At 43.6% G+C, this 17,633-nt stretch overlaps 1 protein-coding gene across 4 annotated transcripts in view; it reads left to right on the forward strand.

The window, feature by feature from the left end:
• The window catches only part of GALNT7 (polypeptide N-acetylgalactosaminyltransferase 7), a 131,579-nt gene extending 118,436 nt beyond the window's left edge, over positions 1 to 13,143 (forward strand). For 2 of the 4 annotated variants that reach the window (XM_040966366.1, XM_040966364.1), the window contains exons 7-12: positions 1,836 to 1,953; positions 3,231 to 3,353; positions 7,472 to 7,690; positions 9,568 to 9,666; positions 10,577 to 10,705; positions 13,002 to 13,143. In XM_040966366.1, coding sequence (XP_040822300.1) covers positions 1,836 to 1,953; positions 3,231 to 3,353; positions 7,472 to 7,690; positions 9,568 to 9,666; positions 10,577 to 10,705; positions 13,002 to 13,139 — 826 coding nt within the window. In that variant the 3' untranslated portion in view covers positions 13,140 to 13,143. The remainder of the gene's footprint in view (positions 1 to 1,835; positions 1,954 to 3,230; positions 3,354 to 7,471; positions 7,691 to 9,567; positions 9,667 to 10,576; positions 10,706 to 13,001) is intronic. The other 2 variants (XM_040966367.1, XM_040966368.1) reach the window with 2 other exon arrangements.
• The last annotated feature ends 4,490 nt before the right edge of the window (positions 13,144 to 17,633 follow it).

Raw genomic sequence — 17,633 nt, forward strand, 5'->3', positions numbered from 1 at the left:
TGTTCGAACTCTGATGAGAAGGTGTTTCCCATGTCACGGAAATGCTGGTGCGGTTTGGGCACGTCTCGACATCAAGCTACTGAATGGCAAACATGAAAAAATTATAGAACTTAGGGCCTTACTGGACATATTTCAAATTTTCAATTGAAAATTTCCTATTCTAAACATTCAGGAATCTATGACTTACCTGATTAAATTCACCTCTATCGATTCTAGAAGCAGCGTTAAAAGGGTGCTGAGTGTAGTTATATTGCTACTAATTCCAGGATCTACGAGGGAAGACTCTTTTAATGAGCTAGAAGGATTTAGGGAAAGCTGCCCTTTGATTAACGCACACATTTCCATGTTAAGATGCATTTCAAATAGATACTAAGAAAACACTTTTTAAAAATGAAAAAGGCACAATTGTAGTGCAATAGCTGTGAATGATAGTGGCATGCAAATATAGCCCAAAATGTAACAATGCTCTTTGGTGAGTTAGGCAGCTTATGTTAAGAAATTACTTTCTCCTGCTGTGTAAATATGACGTGACTCGATATTTCTTTATGCAACAAATACTTGCCAAGTAGTTACTATGTGCCAGGCACTATTAGAGCAGGATCCATGTAGAAAATATGTTCTCTCCTGGAACTTAGAGTGAGAGAGAAAGGGAACATATAACTAGACGATCAGCTCTGCCACAACAGCTGTAGCAAGTACTGAGAGGCAGCTGTGCAGAGCACAGGGCCGGGGGGCCGAATGCAGCTGGGAAGGCCAGGAGAGGCCTGGAGCATGAAGTCAGCCCTGCGGGGAAGGACCAAGAACACTCGGGGATACGAACAGTATAAGAGAAGGCCCTCAGACAGAGGTGAGCCTGGCCCGTCCCAGGCAAGTGCCAGGTAGGTAAAGGAGAAGCAAGGACAGCTGAGGCCAGGGTTAGGCGAGGCGGCGCCGGCAGGCCCCTGGCTCGGAATCGGCTGTGGCTGCTGTGCCATTCGACCTGGGCCCCAAGGAAGCAAGTTGTAGGCGAGAGTGTTGGCTCGGTCTCGGGTACTAGCAGTACCATCAGAAAGAAGCAAATTCAGAATCTGGTTTCCGGGTGCAGACAGCAGGCCCCAGGGGCAGGTGAATACTAGCTGGAAGGGTGAAGATGCCCAACAGCAGGAAGTGCCCTAAAACCTGGGAAACAGGACGCAGTCATCGCTGGGTTCCCCTGTGCAGGCATGGCGGACACCTGCCTCTTTTCTCAGTCTCTCCCGTGAGAAGTACCCAACTGAAGATGCCTCCAGGAAGCCCCGCTGATCGCCCTTTTCATTCCTGCAGTAAATAGCGGTGCCTAATTCCATGTCATTTCTCTGCCGCGTTTGCAAATTCTGAATGAACTGTGGCTGTTCTGTGATGATGTACGCTCTTATTTGGCAAACCCCTGAGCTATAAAATTAAAAAATGACAGACTACTTCCACGGTGTATAGTTTTGTTCATCCTAGAGTGACTCATCAATCATTACAGGAGCAGTCAGCAGACCGTGGCTGTTGGGCTCAGTGTCTTCAGGAGTGAGTGAAAATTTTTCATGGAAGACCAAGGCTTGATTTTCAGCAACAAAAGAGCTTAGGCGCCCTCTAGTGGCAACAAGACAGAACGCCCCAATTGGAGTCCTTGCTTTCACTTAAATATTGAGGTGAATTCACCGTGAAGAGTTTGTGACGGCTCTATAATTTCTTGGTGTTTGGCCATCAGTTTTGTCTCCTCTGTGCATTGTTTAGGCTGTATTGCAAAGGTTGGCTGTCTGTTGGTGAAGGGGGCGTGGGTGGGGCTGGTTCTCTGTGCTGGGTTTTGCAGTGTTTCTTTCCCTTAGGTCTCCAGCCATGGCTGGTGGATTATTTGCCATCGAGCGAGACTTCTTCTTTGAACTGGGTCTGTATGACCCAGGTCTCCAGATTTGGGGAGGTGAAAACTTCGAGATCTCCTACAAGGTAACATTTCATTTAAACAAGTGCAGTTTTCTACGTAGTAACTGAATTTTGTGAGTTTCTGGTGCAGCTAGTTTATTTTTTCAACAGTAAACCAGTACCTATGCAGTTATTTCTCCTAATTATAAGAAGTGAAATATATGTGTCTCGGGGGGGTGGGAGGGAGGATAAAATGCAAGCCCCAAACTTACCATGAATTTACACAACTCAGCTCAAAAATGATGACCCAGGAAACTTGAGGAATAAAACACGCTAGAGCCTTTTACTATAAATCCCTTTGAAAATCTGTGTGAGGCAAGACGCTTGATCATCCGTTGGCCCTGGAGGACCAGGGATTTCCTGCAGAAGCAGATGCCCAGCAGAGAGGGAGGCGGCAGAGGGGTCGGACACGGCAGGTGACGCTGTGGCACAGCGCCATCTCCCAAGGGAGCCAAAGAGGTAAAATCACAACCCCCGGTCTTAACTGCCCTGTGGTTAGGACTCGGCACTAGAGCAGTAAACCCAGTCTTCAGTCTCCAGGAACTCACAGTTAATAAGAGACTAGAATCCCACTTGAGTTCATAATATAGTGATAAGATAAACTGCATCCATTTTGTAAAAGCGTGCCGCTCCAGGTAGAAGTTGAGGCGGAACTAGGAAGACAGTCTGCAAGGACACGCGGTGTGGAGGGGAACGGGAGCGGGCGGGATGGGGAGCAGAGTTCAGGAGCTCGTGCAAAGCACAGGTTGCAAGAACCAGGCAGCACGCGTTAGGAAGATACCTAAGGAGAAAAGAGAAGTTAGTTAACACTAGGGTCATGTTAAAGAAAGCCTTTCATGTTCATGTACACGATTTTTACCTCATTTTAAAAAGTGGAGAGCCAACAAAAAGTTTCAGCGAGGGAATGACATGACCCAATGTTGCCCTTCAGCCACGGTCATCTCCTATCAATACGGACAGAACAGAGGGCGGCTGAAGGTGAAGCAGCCGGGGAGGGGATCACAGTGAAGCAGTGGGAGCGATGGAGGACGTCCGCGAGGAGGAGCCTGCTTGGCCGTGCAAGGTTGCGGGAGGAATGGGCCGAAGCGCTGAGTGCCTGCAGTCCCGTCGCTCCCTGCCGCCTCCTCTGCCACTGCAGGAACTGCTCGGGCAGCAGGTGGTGTCAGGGACTTACTTCATCTAGGAGTTCCACATTACAGTGCGTCTCATTTAGACTTTAGCTTTGCATTTACAAGACATGGTATTTTCTAATTTGTTTATATATTTACAAACAAAACTTTCAAAACTTTGTTTTTTGACAGATATGGCAGTGTGGTGGCAAACTGCTGTTTGTTCCTTGTTCCCGCGTGGGACACATCTACCGTCTCGAAGGCTGGCAAGGAAACCCCCCACCTGTTTCCGTAGGGTCTTCTCCAACTCTCAAGGTGAGACGTGTTTGACCGCCAGGGAAGGCTGGCACACTGACAGTGATGGGCCACACGCCACGGTAGTCACTCCCCAAACGGCAGCTCGCTGCGTGGGAGAAATGAAGGCATCAGGCGTGGCGCGCCCTTAACAGGCTGCAGGGACGCAGGAAACGCCCAGCCAGTTCCTTTGCCCTCCTGTTTTTAATTCACAAGTAAAAGCCACGTGTGTTTGTGGCGTGCACCAAGATGCTTTGAGATGTGACTGTGTTGTAGGATAACTAAATCAAACAGCTCAACATATGCATTGTATCATATATTTAACCGCTTTTTTGTGCTGAGAATACTTAAAATCCACTCATCAATTTTCATGTAAACAGTACATTTTTATTAACTATAGTTATAATGTACAACAGATGCCTTGAATTTATTCCTTCCCATCTAACTGAAATTTGGAGTCCTTTACCCAGTATCTCCCCAACGTCCCAGTACCCTCGCCACTGGTAACCACTGTTCTACTTCCTGGTTCCATGAGCTTGCCTTCCTGTGCCTGGCTTATTGCATTTCCTATGGCATCCTCCGGTGTTCCTTCAGTTGTTATTTTTTTGATATGTTTATTTTACTTGAAAGTAAAAAATCAGAGTTAGAGAGGGAGTGTGAGGGAAAGACATACAGAGAGAGAGAGAGATCTTCTATCTGCTGGTTCATTCCCCAAGTGACCACAACAGCCGTATCTGGGCCAGTCCACAACTGGGAGCCAGGAGCTTCTTCTGGATCTCCCACATGGCCACAGGAGTCCAACCCCTTGGACCATCTTCTGCTTTCCCAGGCCATTAGCAAGGAGCTGGATCAGAAGTGGAGCAGCGGGACTGAAACTAGTGTCTGTATGTGATGCTGGCACTGCACACAGAGCATTAGCTCGCTAAGCCACCACACTGGCCCCAGTGTTTCTTAGTTTTGATGATTGTATTCTGTTTTGTATATTTGCATGCACATGTGTGTAAGTGTGTATTTCTTAATTTACACACTTTTTTTGTTTTGTTTTGTTTTAAAGATTTATTTTTATTATTCTTTCATTGGAAAGGCGGATATACAGAGAGGAGAGACAGAGAGGAAGATCTTCCGTCCGATGATTCACTCCCCAAGTGAGCGCAACGGGCCGATACTATGCCGATCCAAAGCCAGGAGCCTCTTCTGGGTCTCCCACGCGGGTGCAGGTTCCCAAAGCTTTGGGCTGTCCTCGACTGCTTTCCCGGGCCACAGGCAGGGAGCTGGAAGGGAAGCGGGGCTGCCGGGATTAGAACCGGCGCCCATATGGGATCCCGGGCGTGCAAGGCGAGGACCTTTAACCACTTGCGCCACCGCGCCGGGCCCAATTTACACACTTCTTAACTGGATTGTTTTGTTTTAAATTGAAAATGTATTGTGGTTTTTGGGTTCTGTACATCTCCGAGTATTAATTTTTAATTTTTTTAGGAATCCCCATATGGTTTTCCATATGGCCACACCATTGCTACCAACAGTGGTCAAGGATTCCAATTTCTTCACATCTTTTGTTGTTTTGATAATAGCCATTCTAACAGGTGTGAAGTAGTATATTACTGTAGTTTTAATTTGTATGTCTTTGATAATTAGTTATATAAAATTACTTCTCTGAGGGTTCGGTACTGCAGCCTAGTAGCTAAAGTCCTTGCCTTGCATGCAACAGGATCCCATATCGGCGCTGGTTTGTGACCTGGCTGCCCCACTTCTCATCCAGCTCCCTGCGTGTGGCCTGGGAAAGCAGTGGAGGAAGGCCCAGGGTCTTGGGACCCTGCACCCGTGTAGGAGACCCAGAAGAGGCTCCTGGCTCCTGGCTTTGGATCGGTTCAGCTCCAGCCACTTGGGGAATGAATTACTGGATGGAAGATCTTCTCTCTGTATATCTGACTTTCCAATAAAAATAAATTAATTTTAAAAATATATATTTATCTGAGAAAGAGAGTGAGAAAGCTGCCTCCAAGGAGCTGGCTCAGTAGGATGTGCAGTCGGGAGGTGAGACCAGGCGCGAGCCAGCGTGGGGTCTGGGAGTCTGAAGCACCGGCTGAATGCCTGCTGCTGCACGCTAGCACCTTTCATCCAATCGGGGTCACTTTGTTCCTATCTGGTACGAACACAGGATTTCATTTACTACTGGAGTATATTATCACCCAGTTCCTACACACCATTTCCCAAGGACACTGCTTGGTTGATTGTTTCTGGATCTTTTAGATCCGTTCTTCCTTCAGTCGTTTCCTCGTTACTCACTAACTCCGGGCCCTGGGGGCTGTGCTTCACTCCTGCATCTCAGTGCCTCCTTCGGTACTTGGTCAGCCCTCCGCGTCTCTCCCCACATCTGCTGCAACTCCTTCAGTATGGCCTCCGCTCCCGAACCATGCTGTCCTCCTGAAAATTAAAACTGATGAAATTTACATACCTAAAACTTTACAGTTCAAGCTCCAACTTTTCCACTTCTCGTTCAGCTCTCTGCTAATGTGCCTGGAAATGCAAAGGAGCGCTGGGGTCCATGCCACCCACATGGGAGCCCCAGATGAAGCTTTAGATGCCCGGTTGCAGCCAGGGGGTGGACCAGCACATGGGCAATATCTTTAACTCTGCCTTTTAAATATTTTCTTTGAAAGCCACTGTTAAAAATTGAGTGTTAAATAAACAAATAAATTCTGCTGTTTTCAATGGTAGCTTTGTAATTGAGACTTTTTCTCCATACGTTCCAGAGGTGTGGATCAAATAGAGATTGCTAAGCCTCTGCCTGCAATAACCACCATCCCATAAGGGCACCAGTTCAAGTTCCAGCTACTTCACTTCCATTCTAGCTCCCTACTAACACACCTTGGAAAGCAGCAGAAGATGGCCCAAGCCCTTGGGTCCCTGCACCCACATGGGAGACCTGGAAGAAGTTCCTGGCTTCCACCCAGCCCAGCTCCAGCCACTGCGGCCACTTGCAGGTGACCCAGCAGATCAGTATTCTCAGGCTCCTGAGGCAGAACACGACTCAGCGCTAAGAACCTCTTCCCTCTAGAACTCTGTCTTTCAGATAAAATTTTTTAACTCTTTACTAAGAAAAGAACAATTGTTCTGGGAATAGAAGTACCAGTGTCCAATTATAAACTCTCTCTGAGCTTCAATATCCTTGTCTCCTTTTGCTTTGTTTTGCATTTAAGATTTTATTTTATTTTTATTGGAAAGGCAGATATACAGAGAGAAGGAGATACAGAGAGAAATATCTTCATGCACTAGTTCACTCCCCAAGTGGCTGCAATAGCTGGAGCTGAACTGATCCAAAACCATGAGCCAGGAGTTGCTTCCCAGTCTCCCAAATGAGAGCAGGGTCCCAAGGCCTTGGGCCGTCCTGCACTGCTTTCCCAGGCCACAAGCAGGGAGCTGGATGGGAAGTGGAACAGCTGGGACATGAACCAATGCCCATATGGGCTCCCAGCACATGCAAGGTGAGGATTTAGCCACTGAGCCATCACACTGGGCCCTATATCCTTGTCTTTCAAGTGAATACATTATCTTTGAATATATGGCCTTCTGGCTTAGAGATTACAGGTTCTGTGTGCAGTACTTTTTTTTTTAAGATTCATTTTTATTATTTTTTCATTGGAAAGGCAGATATACAGAGAGGAGAGACAGAGAGGAAGATCTTCCGTCCAATGATTCACTCCCCAAGTGAGCGCAACGGCCGATACTATGCCGATCCAAAGCCAGGAGCCTCTTCTGGGTCTCCCACGCGGATGCAGAGTCCCAAAGCTTTGGGCCGTCCTCGACTGCTTTCCCAGGCCACAGGCAGGGAGCTGGAAGGGAAGCAAGGCTGCCGGGATTAGAACCGGCATCCATATGGGATCCCGGGCGTGCAAGGCGAGGACTTTAACCACTTGCGCCACCGCGCCAGGCCCTGTGTGCAGTACTTTTTAGTTGAATATAAATAGCATTTTTATCCTTGGCAAATGGCAGAATCATGAGCTAACTTGCAGTTGTTTCGTTAAATGCCAAGTCCTATTAAAGTAAGTGTGTTACATGTTGGTCACATTGGTCAAGACAGGTTGTTTGTGACATTATAGTTAGTTTTCTCTTTCATAGTAGTATTTTCTCTTTTGCAGAACTATGTTAGAGTTGTAGAAGTTTGGTGGGATGAGTATAAAGATTATTTCTACGCTAGTCGTCCTGAGTCAAAGGCACTCCCGTACGGAGATATATCTGAGCTGAAGAAGTTCCGAGAAGACCACAACTGCAAAAGCTTCAAGTGGTTCATGGAGGAGATAGCTTACGACATCACCTTGCACTACCCCTTGCCGCCCAAAAACATTGAGTGGGGAGAGGTGAGTACCAGCCACAGCTGGACCTCAAAGTGTTTGCATTTAGAATCTGCGTTGGGGGAGAAATGAGTGTGAGGCAGACGGAGGAGAGTCCTTGGGATAAGATTGCCTGAAAAGCGTCCGCTGCCATCTGCTTTGACTCCGTTAGACAACTCCAGGAGCCTGGGTGCCAGCCGTGGGCACAGGCTGCTGCAGCTCCCTTCCTGGGCCAATGCCAACTTAACCCACTGCTCCCACCTCCGATGTCCCCTTTCTAAGAAGCCTTTCTCCTTCCCCACTCCATCAGAGAGACACCCCGGTGACCATGCCATTATCACAGCACCCCAACTTACCCATCTGCCGCTCAGTCTAGATACGTCAGAACCTGAAGCTGCACTGATGGGCGCGGTGAATTAATGCAAGGACCGCATTCATAAAAGGCCCTCAGTGTTTTTGAAATAAGTTAATATGAAGTAAAAGCAATCTGCACTACTTAGCTTTATAACCTCATCTGTGACAGCACTCTGTGGCTCTCACCAGCACCTGCCAGGCGTCCTGAGCACGCCCAGAACTTCCCAGTCTGTGCGCACTCGTTTCATGATGCATTCAGAAAATATTGATCGAGGGCCTACAGGTGCCAGTCATCCTTCAAAACAAAAGACACGACAGAGTTGTCCATTTCCTCACATTCAGTGAGAATGCAAAACAGACCAGAATAGCAGATACCGACCAGTGTTAAGATCTACAGAGGAAATGAACAGTCGCTGCCACAGGAGAACTTAGGGACGGGAATGGGAGACCAGGGTAAGCAGGTGACAGTTCATTGGAGATGTGGATAATGGCCAGGCAATCAAGGTCTTACAAGTAAAGAAAAGGGTAGGTCACAAAGCTGTGGCTCGGGAAGCACTTTGCACATTTGAAGAGCAAGAAAGCAGAAACTAAATGAGGGCGGTGGGAAGTGGAGGGGAGTTTTTAAACGTAAAAGCAGTAAGATATGATTTGCACTTTTTGTTTTCAGTCATCCTGCTATGAATATTTAGAGTAGAAATAAGAATGCCAATTAGGAAATGAGCAGGGCACATTCAGTGAGAAGTGTTGTGGCCTTGGGCGGGGAAGGGCAGTGTGCAGATAGAGAAGCCGACAAAGTTCATCTAATTCCTCCGGAGCTGGTCACTGGCCAGCGGCACAGGAGGGACAAGGGCCAGCTTGACATCTGGTTTTCGTTTTTTATCTGAGTGGCGCGTCAGCTGAGATCGGGGAGGTGTCGAAGTGGGGACTGGGGAGCAGCGAGTTTGTTATTGGTGTTCTGCACACGTAAAATACCTACTGCGCGTGCAAGTGGAGCTGTCAAGCCCTGTTTCTTAAAGGTTGCAGTAGAGCTGCCTGTTACGAACGCGGTCCTTGGCGACAGTGAAGCCAGAAAGAAGGCCGCTGGGGCAGTGCGTCTGGGGCAGCAGCACGCGCGCTGGTTGCTGGGATTGGGCGGCATCACCAAAGGGCTCAGTGCAAGGCACGAGACCCTCCCTGAGAACCCCAATGTTTACAGTTTGGAAACAAAAGAAATCAACCGAAAATACTTAATTCTCCTCTCTCTGTACATCTTATTTTAAGTACTTTTCTCCTGGTTTTTTTTTGCCTCACTACAGTAAGTTGTGTTTAACTCCCAACTAGACCATAAGCTCCTGTGAGTCCAGAACTACAATTTGGTTACTTCTTACGCCCAGAACACCTCATCAGTAGAATGCCTTCCATAAAAAAAAAAAAAAAGAAAGAAAGAAAAGAAAATCCTGGCTAATTGCCGGTCTTGTGGCTTCAGAATCATCTTGCTGCTGCTGACTCTGTTTTTTGATTCTGTGTCCTCCCTCTCCCCCCCCGCCACCACCCGTTTTTTATGTTTTTAGATCAGAGGCTTTGAAACTGCATACTGCATCGACAGCATGGGAAAGACGAACGGGGGCTTCGTTGAACTGGGACCCTGCCACAGGATGGGAGGGAATCAGGTAAGCCACCCTGCTTTGTGTTTGACTCGGTCTGCTGAGAGCGCTGCTGGAGTTCAGTCTGGTTTTTAATTTTTCTTTTTATTATTTCTTTATATGAGAAACAGACATAGATAGGCAGGCGGTTCCCATTTTGCTGGTTGCCTCCCCAGACGCCTGCAGTCCCTGGGACTGCCAGCCAGCAGCCGGGAGCTCAGGGCAGGCCCCCCAGGGGGGCGGCACTCACCTGCTTCAGAGATGCCCGGTGGGACAGCTTCCCACAGGAGCAGAGTGAAGACCTGAACCCACGCGCCCTGCGGGGACCCAGGCTGCCGCACCGGACGACAATGCCTGCTGCTGATTCGACTTTTTTAATCTGGTCTTTAGTTTCAGTAAAATAGTATCTTCCATGAAAAAAATGGCAGGGCTAAAACATTCACTTAAATGAAGGGGGTTATGGCAGTAATGACTTTCATATAAACAATCAGAGTCTAGAATTAATGTGTAATATAAAGGACAATTTTTTACATGTAATATTCAGTAATCTGCCTTGTTCCCAATAAACTGAGGTATTACAACTGATAATGTGTGATCTCGCTAAAATATTTTTCCCTTACTATATGTTGTCATGCATATAATTTAGTTCATGAAACGTTCATTATCAAGTCTGTTTCTGCCTTCTCATTTTCTTAAATTGTTGGTTTCTATACGTTAATGACTCATTCTGTATCTTACAGACTAAAGAACATAAAAATTTTAATGCTAATGAAGTTTCTCAGCAACGTTAAAACAAGCATAATTCTCATATACAGATTTTTAGTTCTGAACACCCAGAAAAAATATGGTTTAGGCCATTTATTTTAATTATAAGAGTCACGTTTGCTGTTCCTTTCTTTAAAAGTATCTGTCACTTTGTTTCTTTTTTATTTAATAGCTTTTCCGAATCAATGAAGCAAATCAGCTCATGCAGTACGACCAGTGTTTGACGAAAGGGCATGATGGATCGAAGATTATGATTACACACTGTAATCTAAATGAATTCAAAGAGTGGCAGTACTTGAAGGTATTATGCATTTAAACTCCTAAAATAATATTAGATGCTGTTTCGTTGTTGATGACACCTAGTGCATGGGGTTTACATGAGCTCATCTTTGAATCTGCGTCCACGTTGGTTGGCATTGCCACTCATGGCGTCGCTGGAGATTTTCCAGGCACTGAGCAAATCACGCTTCCTGTCACAGTGATGTCTGTGAAGACCCGTGGCTGAGTAGAGGTGGCACAAGGAAACCAGTATTCCATGAGGCAATGGTCACTATCATTCTAGAGTCACAACCCATGGATTTTTAAACCTGAAACATTCGTTCAACATGTATAGTCTAAAAATGTCATTCATGTCTCAGGATTTCCAGTAGGTGGCGATAGAGGCAAACAGAACTTGAAAGCCCAGGCCTGGGTAACTTCCTTCAAAACACATTCAGTTAAATGCAGCTTGTTGCTTAGAGTCAGATTCATTCAGGTAACACTGCTAGAAGAGCTTTTGTGTCTTGGCTGTTCAGTATTTAAAGCTCTGTGGCAATACTTAGAGATTTCAGCACACTAATGGCTTTATCTTTAGATTTCACATCAGCTTATAAAAGATTAGGAAAGCTGCCTGATACTGAAAGAGCTCAGAACCGCTCACTTTGTGTAGTTGTTGATACCACACCCATCCATCCTGAGAGCATGTGTGTGCTTTGCAGTAATGATGCTGTCACCCAGCTTAGTGCTCCCAGTCGGCGGCATGCATGCACAGTTACCGTCGGTGGTAAGCAGGTGTCAGCTGCTGATTTTTTTTTTTTCCTTCCAACAACTTAGGAAAGAGAAGACTAGCATAAACATTGAAAAACAGCACTTATATTTACAAAGAAAAATGAGTAATAGTAATAATTGGTTGGCGTCAGTGAGAACAATATTAAGGTGTGACTACTAAAAGCTAAACTTCAAAAAAATCATGAATTATAGATTTTTTAACTTGTAGATTTTTTTAAGCACATTATCTTAGACTCAGCACTGAACATACATTTGTGCATCAGGCTTGAGTACATATCCACTGGGGCTCAATGCTGTGGAGGCCCAGATGGCAGTTAAAATTGAGTACACCACACTGTGGCAGAGAAGAAATGTAGAAATGAAAATGAAAAAAATGCCATTGGGCAGCAAAAGAAGGATCCAGTGGAGGAGCTGTTTCTGATGAGTTTCACAGCCCCAAGTCCTGGGACAGAAAGGCTGTGGGGGTGAGGCTGTGCCGTGGGGGTGGCGCACAGCAGGCTCCCGTGGAAGACGCGGGAGACTGTGTGAGCCAAGTCACGGCGCGGAACCGTGTAGAAAAGCAAAAACATAATCAGCGTGCTAGCTCTGACTGTGTGCTCCATAGAACGGCCCCTTGAGCACTTCATCCGGGTAAGTTTTAGAGACCCTCTGAGGCACGTCGTGGTGGGGTGGGCGTCAATACTTGCTGGAAAATGGGGAAATTGTGACGCGTGGCCTGACGGCGCAGGATGAGCTTACCGGGTCCTCAAGCTTCCTGGACTTGGATTCCACTTATACTCTTCAAACAGCTGAAACCACCTGCGCACAGCTCTCGTGTGTGTTATTGCTAACAATATTTCCAAAAATCAGAAATCACGTCTGAAAAATGTATAAAGTGCTTATGTATTCATGTAAAAATATCAATAATCCTATTACATGTTAACATACAGAACATTTTAATGAAAACTACGTTTCCGCAAAAAAAGTGAAAATAATAATACCACTCAATATTTTTGAAAATAACATTAATATCTGATTTCTAGAAGACAGCTAGGTTTCAGACTGCTGCATTCAGTCCGCTTCTATATATGCACAGTATTTATGCACCAATGTTGACACGCTTCATTATACAATATACAATATTCAAAAAATACAACCATTGGTTTCATCAAAAAGTCTTTAAATATTATGAAACTCAAGTTTTTGTGATTGTAAGTTTTCCAAAAATGTGATTTTTCTTTTCTCGAAAAGTCCTACGGTGTCTAATGGCAAAAAATACTGTCCAGTTTTTTTGTTGTTGTTGTTGAAGTGACAAACTCAACTTATTTTTGAGAAAATGTTTAGCAGTAACTATAGTTGGTCTGTCAGTTCTTTCAAGGGATAAAAAAAGGGGGAGGGTATTCTCCAAAAAACATCAGCTGGTTCATTGAAACAACATGGAAATCTAACAACCAGAAGAAATGCGTTATTTCACACGCGGTTGCTAAGACTTGGTCTCCTTAGGAAAGCCAGGCAGCGACTTGTAACGCGAGTGACACGAGACGCAGCTGCCTGTCCTCTCTGTTTTGCAGAACCTGCACAGATTCACCCACATTCCTTCAGGGAAGTGCTTAGATCGCTCCGAGGTCCTGCATCAAGTGTTCATCTCCAACTGTGACAGCGAGAAAGCAACGCAGAGATGGGAAATGAATAACATCCATACTGTCTAGAAAGCATCCAAGAAGCCAGTAATCTACCTGCTGACGAGTAAACTGATACAGGACTGAAACCGCCTGAGAGCTGCTGCAACCATTCCGGTTAACTCTGTACAGTCCGAACCCAGAACCTCCCGGTCAGTTTGAAGGACGTGGATAAACTGTGATCTTAAGATGACATTACCATCCGCAGTTACTGTTTACAAAACTGCTCTTACCTTAAACTTCGTAGATGTTTACATCTTTTGTTGTTGTCGTTGTTGTTGTGTTTTAAGATGATGTTGGTAATTTGTGCCTTTAGCTCTGTTTTTGTAGAACAGAGTTAAAAGCATTTGTCTTCTTTGGGACTACACTCAGGGGTCTGAAAGGCAGTTTGATTTTTTTGTTTGTTTGTTTCTTTAACACACTTGAAAATAAAAAGGTTGGAGTAATCAGACTTTCATATATATATATATATCTCTTGGTGATTATCGACCTGTTGTCTTTATTTAATTTTACATCTGTTAGAAGCACTACCACAGGTTTTCAGACAAGGTGGCCTTCTTTCACAGTCATGCTGCTTTTTTGAAAGGTGAATTTCAACACATTTAGTGCCTCTTTCATTTCTCAGTATATATTTCAAGAGCTTTTGATGAGACTTATAGGATAGTAATGATGGAATTGTCACTTTTCCAAGGAATACTTTGATTACTCAGCAGTGGATTTCCGTGCTGCCATTAGCTGTGAAGTTGAATGTTGTGTGGCCTGCAAAAGACAGCATGGAACACGCCAGGTCTGCCACAGGGTGTGAAGATTGTGCTGCGTTAACACCCACACCTGCTAGTGTTCCCAACACCCCCAATCCACACCAACCCCAGGACGGGAAAGGGGTCTTCCATCTGGAGAAAAATTATCCACTGGCATTTGGCTTCATTTCTCCCTGCTGTATGTCACTTTGGAAAACCATAAATCTCAATTTTGAAACTTGAGTTTAAAAAAAGAGAGAGAGAAAAAAAAAAACACTAGAGACGAGTCAAAGGTTCATTCTGAGGTTTAAAAAATCGCCAGGCCCTTTCAGATGAAGCCTTAGAAAACGCGCGTGCGTTGTAACATCTGCCGGCCGCCCTCAAAGCCGAGAGTGAACTGGTGTTTTATGTATCGTTTCATCCAAATGAAATTCCCTGTACAGTTCATTAACGAATGGCAACTCCTTTGTGTGTGAGGGGTGTTAGTTCCCTAGTGTTTCTTAATTTCCTTTTAGGAAGTATATTTTTATTAGTATTTTTTTTTCCAATAAAAAGATTTTTTTGGCATTTAAACATGTATTAAAACAGTACCAACTATAGAAGAGCCAAATACTGCAAATGGTCACTTAGATTTTAACTTCTGAACACTGTTATTTAAAAAAAAAAAATGCTTTTTTAATGCCTACATTGATTCCAAAAATGGAAATGTGATAAGGTGGGAAATGGCAAATATACGAAGCATTGTTGATCTATAATCATGATAGCATGACCATGAGAGGAATTCACAATCGACTGCCAGAGGGAAATATTTTTCATTAAAACTTTAAAAATAAATGGAAAAAACAACCCTTGCTTTAAAAAACAAAGAACCTATGAGTTTTTCTTCCAAGCTTAGTTCTTAAATTGGAACTCAAAGTTAAACATCCTAAACAGTTTATGATTTTGAATTGTCAGTTCTTATTTTGCTTTTGCTACTAATGTGTGATCGATCATTTTAACTTTCACTCATCTCTAGAAGCATTTGGAAAGGGAAACATTTATACGCTTATATAATTGTAAAATAAATCAACTTTTAATAAAACTAAGATTTGGTACTTAAATTACTTGGGTGTTTGCAAATAGGCTCCATTTTCCATGTTGAGTAAATTTGAACCTGTTAACTATGCATAGTCGTAAGAAAGGTGGCACATGGAACTGTACATGTAAATTTCTGGGCAGATTAAATATTTTGTGCAATTCATTTAAAGAAGATACTCTGTGAATATGATTCTATATATTCAAATCAGAACATTACCAACATAATAAAAAAACACCAGAAGCTGCTGCCGTAAGTACTATTTTCTACTATAGGCTACTTTGGAAATAATTTCCATATCCTTGCTTTGTAAGTTGATAATATCACTATGCATTTCTACACATTTTATAAATTTGATTTATGCAGATTTTGATACACTGTATGTTTCTGTAGAAATTGTATAAATATTCAGAATTTTATTAGGATAAATTTGAGAAGCTATGTTTATCTTAATTCTGGGTTGCTTGTTTTTTAGGTAAAAAAATAAATAAAATAACATGTTGTATTTTAATCCATGTATTTGTAATCATTTCTAAATCTGAACAGTACACATTGGAAATAATGGCCTGATTTTGTTTACAAAATATACATAATAGCCTTAAGTATTTAAGCCACCATTATTGAGTATGTGTTCTTAACTGTTGGTCAGAATTCTGCTGCTTATGGTTACAAGACACCGAGCTTGCCTCACTGTAGGAAGGAAACACGAAGGTTTCCCTTTACAGAACTTCTGGTTACCTAGAGCACATTTTTAAGTAACCTCTCCGATTATAAAATATGATCCCAGCAATATATCATCTTTATTGGCAGTGTATTCTACTGTGTAAGTTTTTTGATTTTTGAAAGCAAGAAAAAGTCTTCAAATCAAAATTTTCACAACCTGAGTGATCAAGTAGAAACAAAGAAAAAAATCCGGACATGAAACTTAGAAATGGTCTGTAGGGGCCTGTGATGCCAAACATGGCATGTCAGGATGTCAGCACCGCTCGCTGCTGATGCAGGTGAGCAGGTGGCCGTGATGGATGGAGAACACGGTCTCTCAGCTGGAGTATCTGCTGTGTTTGTGCTGTTAGTTGCCGAAGAGATAGCTAGGAAGTGACAAAGCTCTCGGAGCTCACTCATTCCTTTGGTATCTCCCACAAGGATCTTGGGATATGTTTTGTTTCAGTACAGAATATAACTTAATGAAAAATTAACACAGTTCATTGGGAAATGTGGTTGGTAATTGCCCAGGCCCGGTCACCTGGTGGGTTGGTAGTTCAGATCTGTGAGAGCACTTTAAAAGCAGTGGGGACCACAAGCATGTCATCACTCACCAGAATCAAGCATGTAAAAGAAAATGGACTAAAGTTAACAGAATGGTTTTGGGGGACCACCATCCCTGGAATTAGAGATAAGGGAAGGGCTTTATCTGAAGTAGATTCAGTAATGACTGCAGTCTGATTTTTATAATTTTGAAATGTCCATATTTGAGGTGAATGGATTTTAACAGTCTGAATGAATTGCACCTGGAGCCTGCTCTAAGTCATGGGATAGAAGGTCCCTTAATTTTCATAATAAAAATATGTTAAAATCTGCTCATCTAAAAGAAAATAGTATATTATGGTAGATTCTGAAGTCCATCTTAAACACTGTACCCCTACAAATTAAGTCATATGACTTCAAATTTTTAATCTATACCTATTAGTTTTTAGCCTGTAAGACAGGAGATGTAAGAGTGCCCATTTGCTGGGATTGTTACTGGGATGAGTTAGCTTATCGCAGGGTCCTTAGAATAGTTCCTGGTGCACAATCAAGGTAAGATAAATGTTGCCTAGCATTATCTCCTTTCAAAGTCCTAAAACGTGTCTTTAATCAGAATAACCCCGCTATACTAAAGACTGCAAAAGCCATGAGTTTCTATGCGTTTTGTATATCATTACCACTACTCCACAAGTGAAAAATGAAGCTCCAGAGTTAATCTGCAGCGAAAGCTACTCTAAGGAGAAAAGTTGTTTTCTACCATAGTATGTGTAAAATAGTCTTCAGTGGCCTGCTTCAATCCCTGGCTACAAAGAACCGCATCATGAAGATTGTCTAAGATAAGGTTATCTTTTAAATGGTCTTTAAATGAAATTTCACTTAGGCTCTTGAGCAAATCCCAGCTGTAATAGGATTAAATGTTCAAAACAAACTTAGTAGACAATTGCTATGATACAATAATTGGCATTGGATTTATACTGCTACCCTCAGCAGATGTAGAGCTGGGCAAAATGTATGAGGCAACAGGAAATTCATGGATAAAAGGCCAACCATGCTGACATCTTAAAGAAAACACGTGTGGGATCTGGCCACTTTACCAGTGTCTGGGAGAATTTGTCCTCTGCGGCATGATAAATGAAGATTGGAAGCAGAGGAGATAAAGAGGGGGTGTGGGGTTGCTGAGCCCCCGGAATTTACAAGGCAGATGACCAGAGGGGTGTGCACTTGACTACTAGAAAACCTGTGCAGAAATTCTCATAGCAGAGACATTCACAATAGCCAAAAACCCTAGCAACAACCAATATACCCATCCACAGAATGAATGAATTGTGATATAATCCCATAATGGAATGTTGCACAGTGATGAACATGAATGAGCCTCTTACAGACAGATCGTAGTAACATACTATTACGTGAAAAAGGACAATTCCCAGAAGACATCAATAAACTTTTCATAAATATCTAAAG

Source organism: Ochotona curzoniae, unplaced genomic scaffold (genome assembly GCF_017591425.1).
Source record: "Ochotona curzoniae isolate NIBS_2020 unplaced genomic scaffold, NIBS_Ocur_1.0 scaffold_4505, whole genome shotgun sequence".
Classification (NCBI taxonomy): Eukaryota; Metazoa; Chordata; class Mammalia; order Lagomorpha; family Ochotonidae; genus Ochotona; species Ochotona curzoniae.